The sequence below is a fragment of the Selaginella moellendorffii genome, unplaced genomic scaffold (assembly GCF_000143415.4).
Source record: "Selaginella moellendorffii unplaced genomic scaffold, v1.0 SELMOscaffold_13, whole genome shotgun sequence".
In the NCBI taxonomy this organism is placed as follows: Eukaryota; Viridiplantae; Streptophyta; class Lycopodiopsida; order Selaginellales; family Selaginellaceae; genus Selaginella; species Selaginella moellendorffii.
The window spans coordinates 1,988,703-2,003,709 of record NW_003314274.1 but is presented as its reverse complement, the minus strand read 5'-3'; the positions used below and the strand labels follow the sequence as shown (position 1 = coordinate 2,003,709).

Here is a 15,007-nt window from a genome sequence, read left to right as displayed (position 1 = left end):
GGACTTTAGAGAATCACCAACGATGGATGATAGCACAAATCAGTCTCAAGGTAGAAATGACTGCACAAAAGAAAAACATAAGATTGTGCAGTCGACTGACGCTTCTACCTCGCAAAAGAACTGTGTAACAATCTAGAAAACGCATGAGAAAATACGTTACCCACGTCCAGAGATTGCTTAGCCATTAAGAAAGCGACTCGCCTTGCTCAAGATAGATAGGTATGGAACCCTTGACCATTGTAGGTGCCTTGCCAGTGAGGATTAGGGTTTACGAGAACGAGAGCTTCACTGCACGGCGGCGGCGGCGGCGGCGCTGCTGTAGCGGCAACACGGGAGGCTCTCTACGTCGCATCCTTCGCTGCATCGCGACGTGAGTTTTCTTACTCGCCGAGAGATCTTCCGTGGTTTAAGTCGCATTTTCTCTGTTCATCGATCCAGGATGGCCAGCGATGGCGCCGAGAAGAAGATGAGCACCGAGCGGCGTGACAAGCTGCTGGGTATCGAGACGATTATCCAGAAGCGATGGGAGGACGCCAAGGTCTTCGAGGTCGATGCGAGCGACGAGCCGCCCAAGCCCGGTGAGAAATATTTCGGGAACTTTCCATACCCCTACATGAATGGGGCGCTTCACTTGGGCCACGCGTTCTCGCTCTCCAAGCTAGAGTTCTCCGCGGCGTTCCAGAGGCTTTGTGGCACGAAGGTGCTGCTGCCAATGGGATTTCACTGCACAGGGATGCCGATCAAGGCTTGTGCCGATAAGCTGGTCCGCGAGAGCGAAGAATTTGGGTGTCCTCCAGTGTTTCCTACAGAGGTGACGGACGACGCTCCAGCAGAAGCTCCAGCTCCAGTTGCGAACAAAGAAGAGGCCACTCAAGAGGTTCCAGTGGAGGTGAAGTTCAAAGCAAAGAAAAGCAAGGCTGTGGCGAAGTCCGGTGCTTCCAAGTATCAGTGGACGATCATGAGGTCTTTGGGTCTGGAGGACGATGAGATTGCCAAGTTCCGGGATCCACTCTACTGGCTGGAGTATTTTCCGCCCATCGCCAAGAACGACTTGAAGTTCTTCGGCCTGAGCTGTGACTGGAGACGCTCTTTCATCACCACAGAGGCGAATCCTTACTACGACTCATTCGTAAGGTGGCAGTTTGAGCACTTGCGTGAGAAGAAGAAGGTGGGCAAGGATTTGCGGTATGCCATCTATTCTCCTCTGGACAGGCAGCCTTGTGCCGACCACGATCGAGCTTCCGGCGAGGGTGTGGGTCCTCAAGAGTACGTACTTATCAAAATGGAGGTCCAGCCTCCTTTCACAGGGAAACTCAAGGCTTTGGAAGGGAAGAAGGTGTTCTTGGCAGCTGCCACCTTGAGGCCGGAGACCATGTATGGCCAAACAAATGCATGGGTTCTGGCAGACGGTGACTACGGTGCTTATGAAGTCAGCGAGACGGAAGTTTTCGTGGTGACGGCTCGGGCTGCCTTGAACATGGCTTATCAGAACTTGTCACGGGTTCCGCAGCAACCGACGTGCCTGGTGGAACTCAAGGGACAGGACTTGATCGGTTTGGCGGTGGTTTCTCCGCTTGCAAAGAATCCAGTGGTTTACGTGCTGCCGATGCTGAACATCAAGACGGACAAAGGTACTGGAGTTGTGACGAGTGTGCCAAGCGACTCTCCCGACGACTACATGGCACTCTCGGATTTGAAGTCGAAGCCTGGGCTGCGGGCGAAGTTTAACGTCCGAGACGAGTGGGTGCTACCTTTCGAAGTCATTCCCATCATCAACATTCCGGAATTCGGGGACAAGTCGGCGGAAGCGGTCTGCATCAGCATGAAGATCAAGAGCCAGAACAACCGGGATGATCTGGAAGCTGCAAAGAAGATGACGTACTTGAAGGGGTTCACAGACGGGAAGATGCTGGTGGGTGACTATGCCGGAATGAAAGTCCAGGAGGCGAAGCCGCTGATCAAGAAGTTGCTGGTGGAGTCCGGCCAAGCTATTATCTATAGCGAGCCCGAAAAGAAAGTGATATCGAGGTCAGGAGACGAGTGTGTGGTGGCCTTGACGGACCAGTGGTACTTACAGTATGGTGAGGAGGAATGGAAGTCACAGGCGGAAAAATGCCTGACGCAGATGGAGCTCTACAGTGACGAAACGAGGCGCTTGTTCGAGCACGCTCTTGGATGGTTGAACCAATGGGCCTGCTCGCGTTCTTTCGGGCTGGGCACAAAGTTTCCTTGGGACCAGGACTTTTTGATCGAGTCTCTGTCAGATTCGACCATCTACATGGCGTACTACACGGTGGCACATATCTTACAGGAGGGGGACTTGTATGGCAAAGGTGACCATGCTCTGAAGCCCGAGCAGATGACGAGGAAAGTCTGGGACTTCGTGTTTGGCATGGGACCTCTTCCAGAGAGCGAGATTCCGGTTGAAACTCTGCAGAGGATGAAGAAGGAATTTGATTACTGGTATCCGTTCGACTTGCGCGTCTCTGGGAAGGATCTCATCCAGAACCACCTGACTTTTAGCATCTACAATCACACCGCCATGTTCCCGGAGGAGAGGTGGCCTCGTTCGTTCCGGTGCAATGGTTTCCTGCTGCTGAACGGGGAGAAGATGGCCAAGTCGACTGGGAACTTCCTCACCATTCGGGACGCTGTGAATGACTTCTCGGCAGATGCAACGAGGTTCGGCCTGGCGGACGCTGGAGACTCGGTCGACGATGCAAACTTCGTCAAGCTGACAGCAAACTCCGCCATCCTACGCCTGACGAAGGAGATGGCCTGGATGAGCGACGAGCTCATGGCTGCTGAAAAGGATCTGAGGAAGGGACTCCCTACTACATTCGCGGACCGCGTGTTTGAGAACGAGATCAACATTGCTATCAACCAGACAGAGAAGAACTACAAAGCTCTGATGTTCCGTGAGGCGCTCAAGTCGGGTTTCTACGATCTCCAGATCGCCAGGGACGAGTACCGGTTGGCGTGCTCCTCCTCGGGCATGAACAGGGACTTGATCTTCAGGTTCGCGGACGTCCAGACTCGGCTACTGACTCCAATTTGCCCGCACTACGCCGAGTATGTCCGATCGGAGATCTTTCACCAGGAAGGATTTGCAGTGACGGCAGGCTGGCCAACCTCAGGAACTCCCGACTTGACCCTCCAGAGAGCGAACAAGTTCTTCCAGTCCATCCTTGCCGACTTCCGGAAGGCCTTGCAGAAGCACCTGGCCGGCTCGAAGAAGGCCAAGAAGGGACAAGCAGCAGCGCCTCCAGCAGCGCCGGCTCCACTGGCGGGCTTGATCTACGTAGCCGAGAAGTACGAAGGCTGGAAGGAGGAGTCCCTGAAGATTCTCCAGTCGTGCTACGACAGCGGCAGCAGGACGTTCACTCCGGACGCGGAGATCTTGGCCCGGCTGCGCGAGAGCTCGGTGGGACAGTCCGGGGACTTCAAGCAGATCCAGAAGAAGTGCATGCCGTTCGTCAAGTTCAAGAAGGACGAGACGCTGTCGGTCGGGCCGCAGGCGCTGGAGCTGCGGCTGCCATTCGACGAGCGGTGGGTGTTTGAGGAGAACCTGGAGCTGATCAAGGCGCAGCTGGGGCTGGAGAGCGTGATGGTGGTGCCGGTTTCGTCCTCGTCCTCGGGCGAGATCGCTGCCGCTGCTGCTGCTCAGGCCGCGTCTCCGGGAAATCCAGTGATTGTGTTCGTCACAGTTCCAGAGATGGTCGCAGCTCTCGCGTCGAATGGAGTGGCTCAAGTCACCTTCTCTTAGGAACTCCAGCTCTTTTGTTCGCCGTCATCCTTTTCAGCCTCCGGATTATCCAAGAAGAAGACGTTTTACTTTCTGAAATTTAAAATGAACTCAAATGGGTAAGCTAATCCAGTAATAATTCAGCCAACCAAGCTAGAAAGAAGTTAAAGCTATAGTTGATGATAAAAAGAGAGAAAAAGCAAAAAAGGTGACGACTGGTAAGCAAGCAAAAAGTTGACGACGCGGAGGAAGAAGTTATAGATGACGAGGAGCCAGTGAAGCCTGCTAAGAAAGCAACCGCTCTTTCCAGTCGGTGTGGTCGATCGAAAGCTCGTGCTTTGTTTTGCTCGTAGGACGCCTGAGATTCACGAAGAGGAGATGGCGCGTCGGGAGGAGGAGGAAGAAGAGTATGACGAAGAACTGAAGGCCAAGGGCTGTGTCTAGCGCTTCGATGCTCTTGAGAAACACTGCATCGTGAGCAAGCAACTTTCTTCCTTTGATCATGCCGGCCAAGGAAGATAGAAAATTTTGTTTTTGATTATCTGTATAAGAACGTAAGCAGTAAGCAAAACTCTACTTCGCTCAGGGTCTTCACCTTGATCCTTACCCTCAGGACTGGAAAGATGGTAGCAGAAGCTCCAATAAGCCTTCAGGATTATCGGCATGGACCCAGTGACCAGCATTCTCCAATACACGATACGTAACACTGCCCCTTCTACCATCGTCTGGAGCCGCTCTCGAGAGTTCTTCCAGACGAGCAATGATCTCAGGAGTCCATCGATCGCTCCTGCCCGCCCTGACGATGCCAATATCACTCCCAGCTGGGGGATTTTCCAGGAGAGACCAGTAATCCATTTTCCTGAGTGGAGAGTGTCAGCAAGAAATCGAGAGCTGCGAGCAAAGCACCTGTAAGACGTGAACATCGAGTACGCGCCGTCGAAGTTAAATACCCATTTTGACTCCTCGCTGCCGGGTGATATTGCTTTTAAGTTACTGCCCAGCCAATTGGCGAGGCCTTTCGAGAATCCTAGCTCTTGCATCCGCTCCACAAGCCATCTAGTGAAGAACACAATAACACCGTTATAATCTGGCAAAGAAAATCATGAATCAGTGAGAGGAGACCTGCGTGATGGTATGACTTGAGGCAAAGTTCTGATGGTTTCCAACACGCTTTCCACCTCGCCTTCTTCGTTTTTTATTGGGACTTCGCCAACGACAGAATCAAGAACCCATAACTGCGAGGAAGTTCCACGAAAAGGAAAGACCATAGTAAGAACAACTTGAGAGAACGAAAGAAGAAAGAAAAGACTCACTTGTCTAGGCACGGTCATGCTTCCATACTTTCTCTCCATGGAGGACTTGGCAAATTCTAGCGTTACTTTCCCTCCCATGGAATGCCCAACCAGCACGTCGGGATAGAGCTCCGGACGAGCTCTGATGAGATCTGCCACGTCCCTGGCTGCCGCAGGGATGTCGTGAGGGGGCGATAGTTCCAGCTCGCCGGACTGGCCATGATTTCTAAGATCAACCATCACAATTCTCCAAGCTGCAAGGTGCCACGGCGAATTTCAGGACAGATCCAGCACAAACGATCGATCAGGAACCTGGATCGATCGCAGACTGGAGCCGCTTGGCGAATCCCCGCCAGTTCCTGGCAGACCCTAGCAACCCGTGCAGGAACATCACCGTTTTCTCCTTGGAATGCGCTGCATTGTCTTCCATCTCCTCGAACGCGAGCGTGGAGGTGGACATTCTCCGCGCGCCATGGCCCGGGAATAGCCTTGCGGCCCTCCTTGCCATAAACCTCAAGAACCCTAACAACAGCCCTAAATTCAAATTTGAATTGCTAGAACCTAAATAAAGAGCTTAAGTTCATAAATCTAAAAGGGAATTAATAAATTTAAACCACACTCCACTTCAACCACCGGCTTGCTCCACAAAACTTGTTTTGAAGTGCTTTTCCATTCTGGTTGAGCTGGTCTTCTATTCGTCATGGTTCCTAAATTGTGCGTGGCTGCTGGGCTGAGCTACATCAGATGGAAGTTACCTTTTGATGAGTTTGATGGTACAGCAAAAAGAAAAAAGAAAAGAGCTCGAGCTCTTAGAGAATTTGCTGCAAGTCAGCGTCTTGTCTCGCCAATTCCAGCAGCATTGGATCGTCAAAAAACTTGTTAATGCTCACGTCTTCGCTCATTCCCTGCCAAACACAAATTCCCATGATCAAAAAAAGAGCTTAGCTACAACTACTGACCTTCCTGCGACGAGTTTTCACCATGAACTCTCGTGCAAGGTGTTGCACGGGCGCTGGTTCCAGTGGCCGGAGAACCACGGACTTGTCTAGAGGATCACCCGGAACGATGGACCAGTGATCAAAGACAGACAAACAAAAGGCCTGGCCCTGAGTGTGATAGCGCAAATCAGTCTCGAATCCGAATGACTCGATCACGGGTAGAAATGCCTGCACAAAAAGAAAAAACAAAAACAAAAAAGGAAGAAAAACATAAGATTGTGCAGTGAAGAGTTCAAACGATGCTTCTACCTTCACGACATATGCAGGAGTTCCAGGCTTTGGCGCATCACTCGTGACATGTCCTCGCCTCCGTGAAAGAACTGTGTAGATTGCCGTGAGACAATCCACAGGTGTTTGGATCTAGAAAACGAACGTTTTCAGATATGGGATGAAATATATAGCACATGTTACCTCCACATAGTAGACTGGCTCCATCAACCGGGGCGTTGCCATTAAGAAGGCAGAGTAAGCGACCCGCCTTGCGGTGGGAATAATTTGACCCCCACCACGATGTAAAGGTTCTTGCGCAATTGTTGCATCCAGTATTTTAAACTTCACGTTACGAATAGGCTCGTCACAGAGAGGTCCTTCGCGGGCACCCCATTGAAACCTATCAAAAAAATATCAGGCTTTAGCGTTAAACAATATATTTGGTACCCTTGCACAATGGAGTCCCTGACAGAACTGAGGAGCCCTTTGTTCACTTGACTAGGTAAAGTGTCGTCCAAGAGAATGTTTGGTCCCTGAAACTTAAGTTGAGTGCAAAGCAGAGAAAGGAAAGAATCGACCAACCTGCTTATCAGGACCAAAGGCCCATATAGACCGCGCGGCGAGAACATCCCAGTCATACCTCACTTTGAAAAACTCTGAAACTTTCTTAGCAGGCCAGTCGATACACACGTTTCCATTTTCAATATCTTCGGATAGTCCTTTTTCGAGCGGCTCGGCTAGCTGGAAAGCCACACAGATTCATATAACTCTTGCAGATAAAGTAGGATGGAACGTACCATGGTAAGCTTGTTCCTTTTGTTAGGCGTTTCAGCAAAGCATTTTAAAGACGAGGACTCCACAACAGTTTCACAGAATGATACCACAGGGTCAGCAACCTAAAGAAGGCCAGTTAGTCACTTAGAAAATGAATTATAAAAGACAGAACTTACCTTGACTTCGACTTCCGAGTAAAGCTCTCGCAAATCTTTCATGATGGAGTCTAGGAAAATCTCCCCGGTACCAAGAATAGTATGCTCTCCGGACTCTTCAACTTTCGTGATAGCCAGTGGATAACTCTTGCTGATTTTCCGAAGACCTTCGACCATCTTGGGAAGCTCGCTCGGATTTAGAGGCTCAGTTGCTGTTTTCACGACAGACAACGTGTTGAATTTGAGCGGCCGAAAAATAAAGACATCCTCGTCAGTGAACTCCGGGCATAGAGTCGCGGTCTTCGTGATTGATGTGTCCACACCCTCTATAAGCACCCAGCTTCCCACGGGTGCCTTGCTCACAGCAATCCTGTAACGTGCCTGATAAATCCATAACTTCGTCACCTCCTTGATTGCCATGTCTTCCTCGTCATCTGGAGAATAACCCTCTCCCAGGACCCGGAGCTTCTGACCCGTGGCGATGGTTCCACTTAAAACTCTTCCGAAAGCATCAAACACGCTGCAATCACTCTTTGGATAGAGCTTTGTGATGTTCACCATCAGCGGCCCCTTCGCGTCGCAGGTTTTTATGGACTCTGCTATCATCGAGTCCTGTGGACCTGTGTAAGTGTGCTCGACTTTCGTTGCAGCAGCCACCTTTGCTGAAGGAATGTGCCTTACCAACATATCCGTGAAACCAGTGGCCGAACCAAATATCGAGCTGCACGCGAGCTTAAGCAACGGCTTGACGTTCATCTTATACGCAGCGCTACTCAGCTTCACTCCTAGTTCTTCCAGAACAGTCTCGACACTCTTCTTGTGCTCACCGATCAGCTGACTGTATATCTTATACAGCGGCTCCAGCACGAACTGTACGAAGGACCGGTCACCGCCGCTGGCCGGAGGAGTCTTCTTAAAAGTTCTGGTATCCGAGTGGTAGTAATAGTCACCCCAAAGTCGACTTGCAAACTTTTCCGCATCAAAAGGAATGCCGTGTAGCTTGACGTAGAGCTTTGCGAAAGAAAGTAGCGTAAACGACCAGCCGGCAGTGGCACTTGCGAAGCATATGTTGCCGAAGACAGGATCAATCGCTTGGTTTGTCGAGAAAGAGCTGATAAAGGTGTTGATTTCTTCTATAGTATGCTTGAGTTTGTAATAGGCGTCTGTCGGCGGCAGCTTGAGTTCGGTTATAAGCCTGTCCACCTATTCAAGTAAAACAGGAAAACGTTCAGTGCAAAAGCATACGAGAGCCAAGAGTTGATTTACCTTGTTGATCACTACGACGATAGGCAGTCGCTCTTGGATTGCATGGCGAATGGACCTCTCGGTATTTACCTGCAGGATAAAAACGAAGAAAACAAAATCAATACAAAAGCAAAGAGAAGAAAATAATGTGCTACTTACAAGTTCGTAGAAAACAAAAAAGAGTACAGACAGGACAAAGACGACACGAGAAAGTTGAAAATCACAGAAGAAGAAACGATGGAGAAGATCTAAGACTCTGGAGAAAAGAGAAAGGAACGTACCATGACACCCTCCACGGCATCCACAACGACGACGGCTCCATCAGCCAGGCGCAGAGCCGCGGTCATCTCGTCCGAAAAGTTTACGTGGCCTGGAGTGTCCATGATGTTGCAAAGGTAGGATTTCCCACAGCTATCTTCGAGCACCAGCGACATTGGCATGGCCTTGATAGAGATTTGCCTCTCCTGCTCGTCGATCCGAGTATCCGTGTAGCGCAAGTGCTTCTCCGAGTTTGGATCCAGCGTCTTCATGTCGTGAGTTTGCTCCACGAGCATGTCCATGAGGAGCGTCTTCCCGTGCTGGAGATTTCCCACCAGAGCCACATTTCTAACCAGCCCCGGATTGCTCATGAGCCCGAGCATAAACTCCGTGGAGACGAAAGTCCTCACACCTTCTCTGGACGCTACCTCGAATTTCTTGGCTCTCACCGGCTTGATGATGGGCTCCTCCAGCGGCTGCGCGTCCTCGTCCATGACCAGCGTCTCCACCCCTTCGCCATAGACCTCCACCGCGGTCGGGTAATATTTCTTGTCCTCGGCAAGAACGATCCCACCCTCGGTGTCCATGTCCTCGGGGCCGTCAAGATCGTCCCCGCCTCCCTGTGTGAGCCACGCTGCATTCTCTCTACCTGCGCTGCCGCTGGCCGCTGGAATCGCTTCCTCCTCCGCCTCGGATCCCTCCTCCTCCGACTCGATGTCCGGGCCGATGTAGTTGCCGAACTCGTCGTACAAGCTGTCGTCCATGGCGCACGATCGATCGGCGAGCGAGAGAGCGCGGGCGCTGAGATAAACCCTAAATCCTGAAAACGAAGAGCCCTAACGAAGAACCCTAGATTTTAGAAATGGGTGTAGAGGAGGAAGAGGAGAGCGCCTTGCTGGAGCGTGAGCTGGAGGAGCAGCTGATCGAGCACAACGAGTCCTTGCCGGCGCTGGAGGAGGCGCTGCTCCGCGAGCCTGGGAATCAGGAGCTCCAGTCGGTAAGCACGACCTATCTTCTTTGCGAGCGATGAAAAGAGTTATAGTGAAGTAATTTTCTATTTAATGCTGAAGCTGCGAGAGGATCTTGTGGCTGCTGTCAAGGAGGTCGAGGAAAGCTTGCTTTCTCTCAAGCGTCGCCGCCTGCTTCTCCAGATCGATTCGTCGAAAGATTTACTCGCTTGCGATAAAGACGAAGAACAACAACAACAACACCAACGAGAGCAGCACTTTGTTGCTGGATCAAAATGCCGCTTTCGACACACCGATGGAAGATGGTATAATGGAAGAGTTCTCGATTTGTGCCAAGATGGCACAAACGCTCGTGTTTCCTTTCTGACGCCAACAAATGAGAAAATGCAGGTTGTACTCCATCTCTTTCGTTGTTTTTCCCCATGGGTGCCGTTTTTGAGATTAAGGAACTAACGACATCCGGCCGAGTGTGCAGATTTGCAGATTCTTCCTCCAGCAGCGTTGCCGATATGGCGAAAGCTGTCGTTCCTCGCATGGTAAAAAAAATGAGAGAGAACATTTTCTTCTATGAAACTTGAAAGCTTGGATATGACACATTCAACAGGTTTCCTCGTACAGCTCTCGTCGCTGAAAGATCTTCCAGACGTAAGATGGCAAGAGATAGAGATCGGCTCTACAGTCCTGGCTTGCACCTCCACCGATGGAACAGGACTTTGGCGAGATGCCGAAGTCGAGAAGCTGGTGGATCAGCTCCAAGTGGTGAATGTGGTTTTCAGCGACGATGGCAGCAAAGCGATCGTCGGAAAAGAAAATCTAGCTCTCAGCGAGCACGCAGCGGTGACAGATTCGAGCAGCACTAGCAGCAGCAGCAGCAGTGACGAGTCAAGCGACGACGAAGAAATCTTGCCAGGAATCGGGACTTTCTCAGGATACCAGCAAACCGAGACAGTGTTGTTCGCCAACTGGGAGAAGCATACCAGAGGAGTTGCTTCCAAGCTCATGGCCAAGATGGGATACAAGCAAGGCTCTGGCCTTGGGACGAGCGGCCAGGGGCTCGTCACACCTCTCCAGGTCCGAGTCCTGCCACCAAAGACATCCCTCGACTTCGTGAGCGAGTCCACTCCACCCAAGCCGTCGGCAAAGAAGAAGTCCCGCGGCGGCAAGAGGAAGCGGGACAGGAAATTCGCCGAGGAGAGACGCGCGAGCAAAGCACTGGAGGAAGCAGAGGGAGCTCCCGACGTGTTCAGCTTCATCAACGTCCAGCTCTCGTCCTCGTCCGGGATGGATTCGTCCGCGAAGGAGAAGAAACCAGCGGTGGCGGCGACCGGGAAGTCGAAGGATGATCGGCGCTCGCTGGTGAGGCAGCAGGACGAGATCAAGGAGCTGGCGAGCAAAGTGGCCAAGCTCGAGGAGATGGCGCGCAGGAACCGCAAGGAGAAATCGGTGTTCGAGGCCGTGACGAGGAAGCTGGGCGAGGCCCGCAAGGCGCTGGGCGATGCCGAGGCGGCGCTCCAGTCCACGGCCCACGCAGTGCGCAGCAAGGAAGAAGAGAAGAAATGGCTGCGGTTCTGAAGAGAAAATGCTTGGCGTTGACCATGGTCAAAATGTTGACTGAAAAGCTGACTGTTAAGTTCGATCTTTGCAGGTGGCGGTGACTACTGAATTGACATGTTTTGCGCTTGAGATCGCAAGTTTTAATCCCAATGCTCCAGAAACCATAAGAAAACATTTTAATCCTTGAATGATAAAATTATGTTTGCCTCTGACATGATATTCTTGTAGGCTACTTTGCCTAGCAAAATGGCATTTCAGAATGTCAAAATCAGACTCTTTGTAATATATTTCACAAGCCTCTATGTCAATTTTTTGGTGCAAAGCTGCATCCATTGCCAATTATCTTTTTCACTTGTTTTCTTTCTTCAAATGCCACTCTTTGGTCTACAATGCATGCATAAGTCATTTGTGATGATAAATAACTTCTGACTAATGCAATCCTACTATGAATTTCTCTTGTGCTGGATTAGTAGAGCTCAGATATCATAGTTAAGCAAGAAACATAACAATGTGGTAGTGCATTATATCACCAAACTTGATCCTTCTGACAAAAACATTGTTTTTGTGGTCTATCATGAGCATATCAAAAGCTACAAAGTCTATAACATTCATTTTTTTCTCTAGACTGCAGGTTGTTTCCCATTTTTTTCTCATAATTATTCACTTTCATTCATTTCCATATTAAATCTTTACTCATGGTAACTTCCCTGGGTCATAAATCTTGATGTTGAGATTCGTTAGAATATTTCAGATATGAATGTTCTATATGGGACCTAGTGAGAATATTCTGTCAGATATTTTAGATGCTATTGTGCCGGCAAATATTCCTGGACGTGTCTGTTTCCTAGATTTTACATGGACTGGAATACACGTGAAACTGCTGCTGAGATCTAGCCTGCTCGCAGTTGTCAAGTCAATCAGCACTCCTACCACATTCTGATAAATGGTGCATCCTTCCTGGAAAGTTTATAGAACTGCAAAACAAGTGATCAACTTAGACACACACCAGGATCATTGGTCATGGACGTAGTAATAGAGATTCCAGTCAGCCTCAATTCAAGAAAAACCAGAGTGTAGAAAAAAACTTATTCAAAGTATTGTACTCGATCTGCTTTAATCAATATAAATAGAATGCAAATGTATTGTTCTTTTCCTTTGATCTCTTAAATGTTGGGGGCTGTTGCATATAGACTTGTTAATCAAGCTTTCAGTTGAGGAAGGCATTCTTACCGTCCGCATCTAAGTCTAAATGATTGGCTATAACAAGAAAATAACGAACTGAAACCATCTTCAACTGGTGAAAATATCTCGTTGTAGTTGACTCCTCCTCATTGAGTACAACCTTTGGGTATCAACCGTGGCCCACATACACTGTACGATCAGGCCCTTACAGACTTGTGAGGAACAAGCCTCCAGGAATCATTTTTAAATTGAGCATTATACTCACTCTACATGGCTGCCTTCCAGTGAAAGCTCTTTGATCCTCCCATTGCTTCCTGTAAACTTAGTGGCTCACCTGAGCGGCGTGATCATGATACTGTAAAATGTCTCTTGTTGGTTTCCATGTACTATTCGGGCTCTTGCAATTCTTCATATGCAACCAGCCCGTTTTACATAGCAGAAATAGTCTTCGAATGTTCATGCGTGATCTTATCCTGGACTGTTGGTTCTATCTAGATCATTGCTTGCTTCTTCTTCTGTAAAACTTATGATATTAGTCTCTGAATTTGAAATACCTGGAGATTCTGACGCATTGTGCTCTACACATTGAGGGAAATCTGCTAGCGGTGGTGGAATCCATGGTGGCGGTTCCTCAGGAAGTGGCGACTTTGATCCCCTAGTCTGCTAGGATACATAGTTAAATTAAAATTCAATAAGTATCTGGAGCTGGAGATTCCCAGCGAAGAGGAGGCTGAATATTCAGGCATCATTTCCTTGAAGAAAACCGTTCGAATCTTCCGAACCAGCACTTTCATTTGACTGAACAACTACACCCGATAATCTTTAGAAATGGACAAAAGATGGCGAGCCAGGAACATAGAGATCTTTGGTAATCTCGAGACTAAAGTAGATTGTAAACACAACTTCATATATATTAGACAAACCATGTTTACGGACTGGATGTTTCTTTTGTGAATGGTTCCCGGCCTCCCCTACCATGCAAGTGCCGAATACCATGGGCTCCGGCTTCAACTCGGAAGATTTTCTCGTGATGTCGCTAGCTTCTTTGGTGATTGGTGGCATAAAATACTGAGGAAATCTGCAAAGTTAGTACAAAGATGACATTGTTTGGAGCGGGAGAAGATATTTGATTGGTATTAGTTAAGCAGTGATACTCTAGATTTTGTATGATTTACATGAGACGCTGCCTCTTAGTGTCACCATCTTCCACAGTCTCTCGTAGGAGCTTCCCGACACGAAACCCACCAAGGGCAGCAATTTCAAACGCTCGGGCCCCTTGCATAGCCGCTAAGCCCTTTGAAAAATCGGCCCCCAGGAAAGCGCTCGTCTTGGTACTCATGGCCATCCTCACACTCAGAGCCGCCATTACATGGTATGGAGTGAATTTGAGCACCCTGTCGCCCACTGCGATACGCAGCAGTCCCTCGTAGAACTTCTTGGCGTCTGGCGAGAAGAAGCCATCCATGACCTCGGTGCTCGGCAGCGTATACCACTGCACATTGCAATACCATTACCAGTCAAGCACAGAACCAACCAAAGGAAGACCACCTGTGGAGCAACCAACAAGTCGCCAACAACATAAGCACGCTTGGGGTATTTCGGATTTCTCTTGTCACTGTAGTTTCTTCGGAGGTATGAGATGCCAGCCTCAAGCATGGTGTCCATCGTTTTTTTGGGCCAAGGGGTGCTCCCTGGATTTGTAGTGTTGACAAAATCTGAAAGAGGTGGTTCGTTCATGATAACAGATACACACCAAACTGCTGCGTACCTGCGTATGCAGCATCAGTGACTTTGTTTCCTCCTGTTAAGATGTACCCCTCTGGTTTCAGGATTGCATATGTGAATTTCGTCTTTGAGAACGCCAGGAGATACACTGCAAGAATGAGGCGCTTCCGGAGAGATTTGCTAACAAAGATCGCTTACGTGGCTTGTAGTGCCGGCTTGACAAGTTCCGCCGTGCTTCTACTCGTGCATATGCTGCAGCTTGAGCGATTGCGTTCCAATCCTCGTCGTCTTTGAATTCACCGACCAGCGTACAACGTTGTGCTGACAAGTAAGGTTTCTCCAGCTCATCCGCGCGGTTGCGTGGCCCTTCGTTGAAAACAAAAACTCTAGCATCGGTCCTACCCTTGTCCGGGACGTCCTCTGGAGCAGCTTCCGTATCCATGTGAAGCCCCTCTTCATCGTCGGTCGAGCTGCCACCAGGAGCTTCCTCAACTTCTTTGCCTCTGTAAACTTTGGCGACCAGCTTGTCGTCCTCGTCTCCAGCCGCCAGCGTGATAGTGAAGCCCTTCTGACCAAGTTCATTTTCATCGCCAACTTCCTCGGCCATTGCTGCGTCATCTTCATACAATGCCAATTCTGTTGGCCTTGTGAACTTCTCCACTTGGCGGATAAGTTCCAGATGCCTCGGTCGCACGTTGAGCTCCGTGCGAGGTTCTTTAAAACTCCTGTGTAGAGAAAAGCAAGGTTTTGCTTTGAGAAGGTACAATCCAGCCCCGAACCCTTTGCAGGGGGACCTGGATTGTACGTTTCTCTCAGCAAAACCATATCAGCTTAGCAACACTCGTGACAAAAGAAAGGAGCATACCTCTCATAATCCACCATGGAAGGAGTTATCACTTGC

General features: G+C 49.6%; 4 protein-coding genes across 5 annotated transcripts; 2 read left to right on the top strand and 2 right to left on the bottom strand.

Annotated features, from left to right (window-relative positions):
• Positions 1 to 203: 203 nt before the first annotated feature.
• LOC9645571 (leucine--tRNA ligase, cytoplasmic) lies at positions 204 to 3,884 on the top strand. The gene is made up of 2 exons (XM_002970033.2): positions 204 to 370; positions 439 to 3,884. Exons 1-2 carry the CDS (start codon positions 222 to 224, stop codon positions 3,764 to 3,766), a joined length of 3,477 nt encoding a protein of 1,158 aa, XP_002970079.2. The 5' UTR covers positions 204 to 221; the 3' UTR covers positions 3,767 to 3,884.
• LOC9645570 (protein ABHD11) lies at positions 3,866 to 5,557 on the bottom strand. 2 transcript variants are annotated; one of them, XM_024674679.1, is made up of 6 exons: positions 5,350 to 5,557; positions 5,059 to 5,291; positions 4,868 to 4,980; positions 4,652 to 4,801; positions 4,353 to 4,604; positions 3,866 to 4,287 (listed from the first exon to the last, which is right to left on the bottom strand). In XM_024674679.1, exons 1-5 carry the CDS (start codon positions 5,543 to 5,545, stop codon positions 4,355 to 4,357), a joined length of 942 nt encoding a protein of 313 aa, XP_024530447.1. In that variant the 5' UTR covers positions 5,546 to 5,557; the 3' UTR covers positions 3,866 to 4,287; positions 4,353 to 4,354. The 2 variants fall into 2 exon arrangements, with proteins under 2 accessions (XP_024530447.1, XP_002969815.2); XM_002969769.2 differs by having other exon boundaries at positions 4,260 to 4,604.
• Positions 5,558 to 5,773: 216 nt separating this feature from the next.
• On the bottom strand, positions 5,774 to 9,459 carry LOC9646253 (110 kDa U5 small nuclear ribonucleoprotein component CLO). The gene is made up of 10 exons (XM_002969768.2): positions 8,701 to 9,459; positions 8,441 to 8,509; positions 7,196 to 8,377; positions 7,043 to 7,141; positions 6,828 to 6,986; positions 6,693 to 6,778; positions 6,447 to 6,645; positions 6,285 to 6,395; positions 5,997 to 6,203; positions 5,774 to 5,942 (listed from the first exon to the last, which is right to left on the bottom strand). Exons 1-10 carry the CDS (start codon positions 9,439 to 9,441, stop codon positions 5,847 to 5,849), a joined length of 2,949 nt encoding a protein of 982 aa, XP_002969814.1. The 5' UTR covers positions 9,442 to 9,459; the 3' UTR covers positions 5,774 to 5,846.
• A 5-nt stretch (positions 9,460 to 9,464) lies between these two features.
• On the top strand, positions 9,465 to 11,409 carry LOC9645569 (zinc finger CCCH domain-containing protein 18). The gene is made up of 4 exons (XM_002970032.2): positions 9,465 to 9,674; positions 9,748 to 10,035; positions 10,121 to 10,181; positions 10,250 to 11,409. The coding sequence occupies exons 1-4, from the start codon at positions 9,540 to 9,542 to the stop codon at positions 11,215 to 11,217; spliced, it is 1,452 nt and encodes a 483-aa protein (XP_002970078.1). The 5' UTR covers positions 9,465 to 9,539; the 3' UTR covers positions 11,218 to 11,409.
• Positions 11,410 to 15,007: the final 3,598 nt, after the last annotated feature.